The sequence below is a fragment of the Rhinatrema bivittatum genome, chromosome 9 (assembly GCF_901001135.1).
Source record: "Rhinatrema bivittatum chromosome 9, aRhiBiv1.1, whole genome shotgun sequence".
In the NCBI taxonomy this organism is placed as follows: Eukaryota; Metazoa; Chordata; class Amphibia; order Gymnophiona; family Rhinatrematidae; genus Rhinatrema; species Rhinatrema bivittatum.
In genome coordinates, this window is record NC_042623.1 from 20,528,857 (window position 1) to 20,541,137 (window position 12,281).

Here is a 12,281-nt window from a genome sequence, read left to right on the forward strand (position 1 = left end):
CTCAAAAGATGTTGTCCTTGTTCTCAACGTTAGTCAGATATTGGAGTATGTTTAACACAATGCTCAGTGCTCTCTATCAGTTGACTAGAAGTCACCTGAATTTCCTTGATGCAAGAAATGTTGTCAGCAATGACACAGGACAAGGTGTACACCTGCTCTGTATTAAACAGATGGGTGCAAACCTATTTTCCCCTGGATTAGGCCCAGTTCTGCCCTGGGTTGATATTTCTGGGGTTGCAAGATGTGGTTCACAAACCATCATGGAGATTGCTAAGAATTACCTCAGAACTTGATTAAAGTCAAAAAAGGAAAGGTTCCAGTTATAGCTGAACAGTTGCTGAAATGGATTCTACTTGTCTGGACAGTACCAAACTCTCTTGTCTGGGCTGGCTGGAGACATAGGGTGGATGGTCAGTGCAAGGCAAGCTACTGAAACTGCTAAGCAATGGGAGGCATAAAATATTCCCTGCTGGCTGTAGGCGCTGTCTAAACAGTTTGGTCCCCGTGTGGGAGGAAGCACAAAAAATAGTATGAATTACGCCTGCCTGGATGGAAACGGCAAGGAAGGAGCAGCAGGAACAAAGTCCTAACAGGGAGGGCCAGTAGCCGTCCAAATCTCTCACTGGCCAGAGAATGCCACAGTTGGGAAAAGAAACATGATTTTCCAAAGAGTGTTTTCAAAGTAAATTAGGAAGAAAGGCTGCAATGTTTGCTAGCACTTCAGTTCAAAAGCTCTCTCATTACAAGCACATTAGAAGTCTGTATGGATCTCACATGCATTCCCTATAGGCGATCCGCCGCAATCTGCTAATGAACGCTGAAAGACGCAGTCGTCTGAACATGTTACAAAAACAAGTAGATGAACTCACTGCTGAATTTAAGAAACACAGGACAGTTACTTGGAGAATTTGTCTCTCTCTCTCTCAGCAGATGAGAAGAGAGCCCAGATTCAGAAACGGTAATTGCTTGTCACGGTGGGAATGTGCATATGACGCAGCCTTCATGCTATGTGCACACTTCTCAAGGCCTTCCCAGATCATGACACCCCTAGGCACTGGTAAATGAGGAACACTCCCGGTCTCGACATTTTTTCAAGTGAAATATAAAGGGTCTGTTTTCTCAAGAGATTTCTCCCTGCCTCCCAAACACATACACACAGTTAAGACTATGGGTTGAAATGTGTTATTTTATCAAGGGGTCTTTTAATATTTATTTATTTATTTATTTAAAAACTTTTCTACACCGTCACTAAGTTAGGTACCATCATAACGGTTTACAATAAGGCACAAATATTAATATTGGAACAGATTATGAATTCTATCATTATACATGTGCCAAGACTTTACGGTAACAAAGGAGTGATAAAAACTCATAATTGGATGTGTTATGTTATGTCCGTTTATTTTGAGCGGGAATAAAAGCGAAACTATGTCATCTTATTCTAGGTATTTGAGATTAAAGACTAAAATAGAATATGTACCCCCGTGTTGATTTGGGTAGTGTGTTTAGGGTGTGCTGCCAATCGCTTTTCTTTTTCCCAGTGTTCTACTCTTCTTTCTCTTTGTAGTTACGCCTGTTTAAATAACCATGTTTTTAAATGTTTTCTGAAGGTTTTGATGTCTCTTTGTAAGCGGATCTCGACGGGCATGGAGTTCCATAGCATAGGACCTGCTAAGGAGAGCGCTCTTTCCCTTACTTGGGTTAGTTTGGCTGTTTTGATTGAGGGGATAGACAGTAAAGCTTTATTAGCTGATCTCAGGTTTCTGTTAGGGACGTGTATGTGGAGGGCTGTGTTCAGCCAATCAGCATTTTCATTATGTATTAGCTTATGTATTGTACAAAGGGTTTTATACTGTATTCTTTGCTCAATGGGTAGCCAGTGTAATTTCATCAGGGTTTCCGTGATGTGGTCTCTTTTACTTTTACCAGTCAGAATTCTGGCGGCCGTGTTCTGCATTATTTGGAGTGGTCTAATTGTTGTGTATGGTAAACCAAGTAGGAGGGCATTACAGTCATCTGTGCTTGCGAAAATAAGAGCTTGTAACACTGAACGGAAGTTACTTGTTGTCAGTAGAGGTTTTAGTCTTCTGAGGGTCATGAGTTTGGCATATCCTTCCCTTACTTTTAATGATATGTGTTGTTTTAGGTTCAGTTCTGTGTCAGTTATTACTCCGAGGTTTCTCACTTTCTCAGTTAGTTAAATTTTTTGGTTGTTTTTGAGTGTGATAGGGTTTTGGATGATTTCAATATTTTTGCGTTCCAAGAGTAGGAATTCTGTTTTCTCTATGTTAATCACTAGTTCAGTAATTGTTTGATGATATCCAGATACTTATTAGCTATGTTCAGGGTCTTTTCAATTGTATCATCAATGGGAAAGATTATTTGGATATCATCAGCGTAAATGTAGTGTGAGATGTTTAGACCAGCTAGAAGGTGACAAAGTGGTAGTAGGTATATGTTGAATAGGGTGGCCGATAAAGCTGATCCCTGTGGGACTCCAGTTTGAAGTTTTATTTTATTTGACATTACATCTTTTATCTGCACTTGGTAGTATCTGTTGTCTAGGTATGATTGGAACCATTTGATTGTTTTATTACCTAAGCCTATTTCTTCTAATCTATTTAGTAGGATGTTATGATTTACAGTATCAAATGCTGCTGATAGGTCAAGCATCATTAGGATGTACCGCTTCCCGCTGTCAAAGCCTCTCATGATGTTATCTGTTAGGGCAAGCAGAAGCGTTTCAGTACTGTAGTTTTTGCGAAAGCCATGTTGTGATGGATATAGGATATTGTTATTCTCTAAATGTTCAGCGAGCTGTTTTGTATGGATTTTTCTATTAATTTTGCGATTAGTGGTAAGTTTGATACTGGCCTATAATTGTTCAGAATGTTTGGATCACTGTTTTTTTTCTTTAAAATTGGTTTTACAATTGCCCCTTTTAGTGAGTCTGGCATGTTTGCTTCTGGCAACTGCACACAACAGCTAATGTGTCAGAAGCATGAATCTTGCTGCTTAAGTCAGTGATTTGAGAAGCCAAGGTTTCTGAACATGGGATCCAAAATCTTTAAACAAGCCATCGTAAGAAAACTTCTTTATTGCTGAGTTTAGAAACCTCTCGGAAGATTCAGCATTAACTCTTTAAACCGTTCCTCTCCTCACTTAAATGTTCCACCTAAATGCAGCTTCTTCGGGGAGTCGATCCAATAGCCCCCTACTAATCCGTGTTCTTTCCCTACCTTCTCAGTTTACAGCTATACTGAGTAATTATCGTTCCCCAGCTGCAACTGGTACTTGACTATCCAAGAAGGATAAAGTGCTGAGCTGTCACTGCATAGGTGCAAATATGCAAATTCTACTGCTGACAGGTGATGGACATCCATGCCCAGGGCAGCAGAGCTATCCATCCATCCTCACGTTCCCTCTCTCCTGCTCTTCACACCTATGGTATGCAACTCTCTATTGCTGTACTATCAATCCTAGCATCACACATGCTGCACGTTCCATTCTCTTAAACCGGAAGCTCTTCAGGAGAGAAACGCCCTCATCTACCATACAGCATGGGGCAGATATTCAAAAGATTTACCCAGTTAAAAAATCGGATTTCAGCCAAATAAATCTACCCAGTTAAAATAAGGCCTCTCTAACCAGCTGAACATACGCAGCTAAAACCACAAGTCACACGGGTTGAGCTGGGTAAAAAAAAAAAAAAGGCGCCAGGTTGGAGGCATTCCCAGGGTGGTTAGCATGATATTCAGTGCTAAGCCGCTACATGTAGACAGATAAGCCCAGCCGCACGAAGAGCAGGCCTAACTCTCCCTGTGCGCATCTTGCGTGGGCAGTTGGCTGCGCCATTAGCCATGAAAGTGCACTCAACGATAAGTGGGTAACGTTGCCTATTCTGCCGGTTTTTGAAAATCGACACTTTTGTGCATGATTGCACTGGTTTTTCTGCGTATACTTTGAACATTCCTACGTACAGAGAAAACAGCATCTGCGTTCCAGCGCCAACGACCAGAACGTTCCTGCGGAGACTTCGCCTGTGCGGCACTGCACAGAGCTGACCACAGATTTTTCCCCAGAACTTGAAAGCCGTCTGTGACCATGCAACACTCACATTTTAGAGCGGACGCCCTTCGGTGGTGCGTACCGGTTCACCCGGTGGAAAAAGAAAACTTCTGGAGCTAGCGGATCGCTTTCTTCTGACTTCAGACTTACCACAAAGTAGTAGAACTGAGAGGACTTTGCCTTGAACTCAGGCCTGCAGTCTCCCACGCACACCTGCACGTAGCCTGCGTGCTGGCTATACTGGGCCTCCCCCATTTCGCACACGATCCTGTAACGGAGAAGAGACAGGAAGGTTGGCCAGCGTTCACTTGCACGGGAGTCAATCCAGGCTGGCCCGCTGAGTACGACGGGACGTGGACCTTTACGAGCCGGCTGCCCTAACACAACTCTAAATGCTGGCAAATAGTGATGTCTACTCCATTTCCTTTTTATTTCTATTACCGAAGCATGCTGGAGACGCTCAGTGCTCTTCTCAAAAACAGTTCCTAGGTAACAAATCTCTGAATGAGATATAAAAGGCATCTTGTGCTGTTTTTGCAGGCTACATTCTCTTCAGGGCCGGATTTAAAACTTGGGTGACCAGAGGCACTGTGAGGGGGTGGGGGTGGGGGGGAGCAGGATGGAAGCCCCTCCCCCAAATCATTAGATAGTGCCGGGGAGGAAAGACAAGTCAGCCCTCCCCTCTCCCAGAAATTATCAGAGGGGATGAGAAGGTAAGACCCCCGCCTCACTCCTATGAATTATTAGAAATGTTCTGAACGGAGACTGCTCCCTTCATTGTCAGCTGTCAGTGTTATTCACCCAAGTGATTAAATAAATACTAAGTGCCGGTACAGCTGTCAGCTGAACCGGCACTTGGTTATCAGCCCAGCTGGAGGAGGTGAGAGCTTCTTCTCCCGCCAGGATTCGTGGAAGCTTTGGGGGATTTGGAGGTGAGGGCTGGGAGTTTGGGATAGCGATTTGACAACATTTTTCTAAACTAGGGGGTGTTGGGATTGGCACTGCTCAGCCATTACATTATATTTTATTTTGGGGGACGGGAGGTGGATAGGCTGCTGCTGGTCCCGCTAATGTTTTTATTTTAGGATACCACGTCTTCTGACCAGAGGCACCATGCATGCCTCAGGAACGCCTCCATCACTGCCTTTCTCACCAGGACAGAAGTCAGCCGGGGAAATTTCCAAATTTTTCAAATCACAGGGTTTTTTTGGTCCGGGTAACTCCAAACGTTACATGTCAAAGCTTCTGAATATCAACCTCGGTATGGTCCAGCCAGTTTGAGTCTGAAGCCTCAACAATTTGAACAATTTGTACGTGCAGAATTTGTTTTTTAATTTATCAACCTGTACTGTTTTTAATTCTGTGAGTGTTTTAAAACTGTGAACAGGCACGATTGCATTTTATAATCGAGTGACGGTATATGAAAAACAAATAAAGATGTAAATGTGCTGACATGACCTCCCAGCCATGCTCCCACGTGCTCTCGTGTACCCACTTACTGCTCGGCAGGGATGTATTCCTCGACGAGCGGGATACACTTCACCTCCGCCACTTTGACGTAGTCTCTGATCTCGCTGAACTCCAGGCCCAGGTTCTCACCACGGATGGTCACTTTCGTCCCCCCCTCTCGAGGGCCGGTAACAGGAGTGATCTGAAATGCAACGACGGGAGAAGAGAGGATTAAAAAAAAATATATATATATATATATATATATATATATAAGAAGAGAAGCTGGAGAGCACGCAAGAACCTGGTGACAGAGCAGACTTAGCAGAGCAAAGACTGCAGAATTACAAACAAAGACTGTGTCTGTCCAACATGCCACACCACAGCACTGTTTCCTGCCAGCTCAAACACAAGAGCACTTAAATAACAGCCTGAGTCAAGATTGCAATGCAAACCGTTTAGATTTTTTCAAATCTACGCACACTATTTTGGTCTCCTCCACCCCCCTTGACCACCCACAAAAACGGCGGAGATCAGGGGAATGTGCCCTGCACAAAGAACCCCAGTGCCCTCTGCTCTCGGAGATTTCAAGTCCTTTTTAGAATCTGTAGTGATATTTACATTTACATAAGCACTGATAAGATGACGGGCGGCTGGGCATGCACAATCACTGGGGTAAGGAGGAGAAGGCAGATAGAGAGAATGGGGTCTCTCTCGCTCTCACTAACCCCCTCCTCCTCTCTGCCCTAGTACTTCATTCCCAGCCTCCAACCCCATAAATTTCGTTCCTCACAGCCTCCTAAACTGTGCTGGCAAACTGCAAAACAAATCTACGCCACGTGGCTGCCCCTGTCTCAGGGTAAGGAACTCCAGCGCTCTCTGTTCTTCTCTGCTTCCTCCCAGGGCTGGAGGGGCCGTAAATGATCCATGCAACTACTGGCTCTGTTCTGTTTCCTTCGGGAGCCAGGACTGCCATACGCTGCTGGGCTCTGCTCCGCTTCCTCAGGTTGTTTTCTTCTCTGTGTGCTCCAGGCTCAGCCCCACTCCCTCTCTTCCCTGCAGGCTGCCTCTTAAGCCTGGAAAGATGTGGCGGATCTGCGTTCCAGTCCATTCCCCCTAACTGTGTTACTGGACTAAAGTTACATTAGGGACAGTGTCACAAATGACTTTATCACGCTGGATCCATTTTGACTGTTAAGGGCTGTAATGTCATAAACGGTATCTCACACGTAACCAGTGTTGATCGATCAGATATCATACGTGATGTTATTTGTGACTGTGGGCGAAACACGGCTGCACCCTGGGGAGGGGTAATCCAGACAGGGAAGCTTCCCAAGCAGAGCTACAGAGTACAACCCCCCCTCCTGAAAGGATACGCAGAACGTTAAAAATCAAAAACAGTTTCCATTTTAAAGCCCTACAACGAGTGAGCCAGAGCTGTTGCGATGCTGACTTGAAGGAAAACGGAAGACAGGTGAACGTGGACAGCCAAACATCGCCAAGGCGGCCAGCGCATCACCGTCCGTTTTTAGAGCCACAATTTCTATCTGCTGCTGCCCGCGGCGGAGCTTTGCACGCCCTGCGTGTCACTCCTAAAAAAGCGTTTTGCGCCCGGACGCTTCTCTAGCCCTCTGACTTCACCGAGCGACAACACAAATGCAGGAGGCAGCGAGTAAATTCAGGAGCTTCCTCCTTCTCCCAGCCCACCCTGCTCATCTTAGAGAACTGCCAGTAAAAAGACGCGTTGTCCGCCTGCTCCAGAAACACCATTTGCATCTAGCGGGGGAGACTTCTATACTTAATTCTTCAGAAAACCGCTTGCAAGTGACCCCCAACGATTTGGAAGCGCCCATGAGAGAAACTGGCAGCGACTTTTGGGGGACTCGGAGAAGTGGAAGTGTCTGTAAGGAGCCCCGAGCCAGGCATGAAACAGCTTACAGCAGGGTCTCTACATTTCCAGCCTGCCATAACGCACTGATAAAGCGCAGAGAAGGAAAATCCACCGGCATCGCCCTCCGGCAGCAGCAGTGTCGAGCAAGAATCAAAAACAACCGCGTTCAGGGTTTGCTGTTGGAAACATGAAATATCCCCCCTTCTGCAAGCCGCTGGGGGTTTTATTTAATTCCTGGGGGCAGTGGTGGGTGGGAAGGAACAAGTGTTTGAAGTTTGCAAAAGATGCTCTGGCTTTCAACCGAGCCCCCTGCATGAGCAGAAGGAGATTCCTGGCAGGACAAAAAAAAAAAAAATACAATCTGTCCACCTCCAGGAACGAGACAAGCAAAGAGCGACGCAAGAAAGGTTATGAAGGTTTTTAATGAAATTGTCACGTAGCCTCCAACCCGTATTAAAAAAAAACCACATTGGAAAATATGTGGTAAGTGGGCCATAGTGTTGTTCAATGACCCCACTGCCCAAGAATGACAGGGAGAAATATAAAATAACCCCCCCGGGCAGTAACATCTGACTGTGGGAGTGCTAGCTTCCAGTTTGGGGGCACTGACGGTCGCGCATCTCTACTTCTGTCTCTCCCCCAGAAAACTTTTCAATCAATGGCCTTCTTCTTCTTACGGCCCCCCTCGTTTGATCACCAGCTTCTGGCCAGGCCTAAAATCGTGCCACCCAAATAAAGAGCCGACAAGAGGGAGCTATTTTAGATTTAGATTACAGCCCCCTCGTTTGATCACCAGCTTCTGGCCAGGCCTAAAATCGTGCACCCAAATAAAGAGCCGAAGCTTGGCTTCCTGAGATTGTTCACAAGCACAAAGGCATCGAAAGCGCCCAGCACAGACCTTCGTGAGACCCAGGGCTGGAGTTCAGGTTTTGGCGCCCACGGGCGCCCGTTTAAAGCTGTGCCGGCACACACTGCCCTAAAGCAAGGGGAACCAGGCTCCCTCTTCTCACCTGTATATTTGGCACCTTCCAAGTTTGGCGCCCTAGGCAGTTGCCTATGCCTAAATCCGGGTCTGATGAGACCGGCTTTGCATGAAATCTGCTGCTTCTGCTGGTTTAAAAATTAGATGTGAAGTGAATAAGTGCAAATGCAATGAAAAAAAAAATGCAATTTTGCCCTGTTTTGTGCTAAATGATTATATTGAACGTTAGGGTGGAAAAAAACCAAACAGTCTGTGAAAGGAGAAACTGTCTGCCCTCCCTAAACCCCCTAGAAGTTCTGCTCCTGGCAATTAACTACATAATTGGATTTAGAAGTGTCTGACCAAAGGCATCAAGAATGGGAGCCTGAAACCCTTAGAGAGAGGCTGAACACAGCACAGTGAACACAAGGCATTGCTCAGTCCGAAGGGGCTAATAATATGCAGAAGGATTTGCGCACATCCACCCTGATTTAGCACATAAATGACCTTTTTAAAAACTGGCTTGGGATTTGCAGGCACAAACGTAATCTCACGCCTCCTTTTACCTGAACCACAAACGGGCGTCTGGGGTAGGGGAGGGCAGAGTTGGGAGGGGGGACAGAATTTACGCGTGCACGTTTCATTTTCCCGGTTACTATAACTTCGCGCGTACATGTCGATACTGGTTACCCGCGCCCGCAAATGTTCGAAACGGACTTTGCCACACATAAGTCTGCTGTGAAAAGTCTGAACAAAGTCTGCAGGTATAAAATAACCACAGGATTTAGCCTGCGCAGGCTGCCTGAAAACTACTCTTCAAGTGTACACGGGCCGTGTAAGTCACAACGCCAAATCCCTTACCCACGTCACACTGTCCATTAGGATGAGCATTCGTTTTACACGAAATAGACAATGGCAACAAAATGGTCTGTTTCCTCTTGTTTCGGGAGCACCATGAAACGAAAAACTAAATGAATGTTCGGAAACATTCGAACTTTGTGCACGCTAACTGGATGTTAGTGCACACTAAGTCCAAAAATTAGGGAAACCCGAAATAAACACCACCCGAACTATTATAAAAACGAAATCAAATAGATAACAAGCCGAGACGAAAATAACACGAAAAAATAATCAGTGCACACCCAGTCTTTAATCAGGGCCGCTAGGTAGTTGAAGAAAATGCTCGGTGTGTTTTGAGCTTCCTTGCTTCAGGGTAGGTTCTGCTCTGCCTTTTCACACCGGGAGCTCTCTCTTGCTCACTGACTGTCTCACAGCTCAGTCCTCGGGGGCCACAGACGGGCCTGGCTGTCAGGATATCCCTAATGAATATGCATTAGATAGATTTGCATGCACCCTGCCTCTACTGTATGGAACTCTCTCTCATACCTTAGAGGTATCCCAAAAACCTGAACCATCGGCAGCCCTGGAGGACTGGGAGTGAATGCTACTTAGTTTCAGACAGGTGACTGACCCGATGCACACAGCATGAAGCATCCAGTAAAAAATAAAATGAAACGGATAATTGCAGTTAAAAAATAAAAAAATCAAAATTCCAAATGAAAGGCAGAAATGTGAGAGATGGTACAACTTGCAACCGCATCCAGCCCTGCCCAGGAGAAAACCAACACCTCCATTTCCAAGCCAATCACTTCAACTCAGAGATTATTATTGTAATTATTATTGTTAGGAAGACTTGGCAGGCAAATGTTTCTGCGGTCCCTCGTGGGGGGAGGGAGGTACCCAGCACGTTAGGACGCAGATCAAGGTTTTTATAGAGTGAGTCTCTTGAAAGCAATTGACGCTCGATCTAGGCGGAACGACGACGACAGCGAGGACTTACCTCCATTATCCTGGGATCGGTGCACTTTCTCTGCGTGCCCGACAGCTCCAGCCATTGGTTATCTGGTATCTGGCAGTGCTGCCGGAGGGTGCACTTGTCCTCTCCTTTACACCAGCCGCACTCAAAGTCAGGGTCAGCCTTCAGGCACAGGCCACAGCTCTCCCTCATGGCCCCGCACTTGTAAAGATGGACTGTGGACACAGGGGGGAAAAAAAAATGAGTCAGAAGAAACCCGTGCAAGGGTTGACCAAGTTTGCTATTTTTAAAAGACGTTTATGAACAGAGATTTGCCAGCTTACTCGCATAATCTTATGACCGCTAATCGTCTGGCGTAAGTGATACTGAACGTGTTTTACTGGGCCGGAGGTCTGGGTGAACTGGAGGAAGTTCAGGATGAAGAGCCAGGAAGATCTGGATGACCTGGAGAAGGACTGGGCGAACTGGTGGACTGATTGGTAAAACTGGTCATTTCCTTGATGCGCCCATGTTTTAAAGTACATCGATTTAGGTGCGTAGATCCCGGTATACGCGAGTAAGTTCTATTTGATTTTCACGAATAAAACATATGCACATACATTTTTAAAATGGGAAGGAAAAGCAGGAGCGTTCATTCTTTCAATGCACTACATGTAGCTGTGTGTAAGCCCTCATACACGTGTACACTGCGGGGTACAGATGTGCGTATAGCATACACGTGGTTTATAAAATACTAATGTAGATCTGCTCATGACTACAGACGTGCAGATTTGCTGCCGCACGTATTTGTTTGAAAGTTATCCTCAAACGCTATTATACCAGTTGTCTTTTCTTGCAAAGCTATCCCTGGAAAAACTAGAGAGCACATCGGAAGAGCAGAGATGCGCTCAATGGCTCCATATTAATCAGAATTCCCTTCTGAAATGCAATCGTTCCCATGCATGGTTGAGCGGTGGTTGAAAAACCCACAAGGAATCACGGATCACAAAATTAATTGATTCACAGACAATGATCTAGAAGTTCTATGCACTTCTTGAATGGTCAAAATACCACTGAGGAAGGAGTAGAGCAAATGGCACGTTGACCCTCATCTCCACCACTGCTCTCCACATAAACTACTTTTATTTAGTCCTAACAATCCATTACTCAGTAAATCAGCCACTCAGAGATTCCAAAACATGATCTGTTACTCATAAGTCATGATCCATAAATCAAGAATCATAAAAACCCAAGCCAATTGCACATGGCTAACTAGGAGGTCCATGAAGCTCAATCTGTGGACCAGGAAGTTTGAATCAGTGCATCTCTGGTCACATTTTATTTCACAAATCTTTCAGTTTGTGCCAGGGCATAGTGCTGGACACTGTTTGCTATTTGCATAGTATACTTCAGTTTTCTGGGCATTCAGTTGCTGTAGCAATTCACTTTAAAATATACTGGAACACTTCAGCTACTTAAAAGGACATAAATAACTCAACATTTCAGATCCTCCACAAAGCAATGATGTGCCTTGCATGTGATATCTGCTTGGTTTTGCAAGTTACCAACAAGTTACCAGTTGCAGAATGAGTGATCCAGTTTCCTAAAAACCTGCACATGGCTCCAGGAGACCCATGGGCTCTCCATAGCTGGCTGTGGGGAGTGCATGTCTGCTCCATGACTCTTAATAGTCATTGCAGGATGGGGTTCCTGCAGACAGCCATCAATTTCCAGCAGTCAATATTGCGAAGCACTCAAATGCCAGTGCAATACTGGGGGGAAGCGAGAATGGGAGTGAGGAGGGCTTAGCTACCAGAATGCATCTACCTGCCTCTGATAACCTGAAGTCCACAGACCTAACTAAATTCTGTTTGACAGCTTAAGTGGTGAAAAGGTAGTACCCTGGCAATAACCAAGGCCGAGTCTGGAAGGTCCTCATAGGGGCGCAGTCTAACTGCCTGGGATTAACAAGTGTGAGGCATCGTGACTAATCCCGCACCTCCTGAACTTTCTGCTCCATTGCATTTTCTGATTTCCAATATAAATTTCCCTAAAATGAAAGACATTTACGTTCCTGCAGTCAGTGGTAATTTGAGTTAATAATAGGGCCGGGCTTTTGT

The 12,281-nt window shown here is 45.4% G+C and overlaps 1 protein-coding gene across 1 annotated transcript in view; it reads right to left on the reverse strand.

Moving 5' to 3' along the window:
- PLXNA4 (plexin A4) overlaps window positions 1–12,281 on the reverse strand; it is a 970,847-nt gene that overhangs the window by 218,354 nt on the left and 740,212 nt on the right. Inside the window, exons 12-14 of the mRNA XM_029615156.1 lie at window positions 10,207–10,397; window positions 5,568–5,719; window positions 4,219–4,336 (exon numbers count right to left, since the gene is read on the reverse strand). Of these exons, the coding sequence (XP_029471016.1) occupies window positions 4,219–4,336; window positions 5,568–5,719; window positions 10,207–10,397 (461 nt within the window). The remainder of the gene's footprint in view (window positions 1–4,218; window positions 4,337–5,567; window positions 5,720–10,206; window positions 10,398–12,281) is intronic.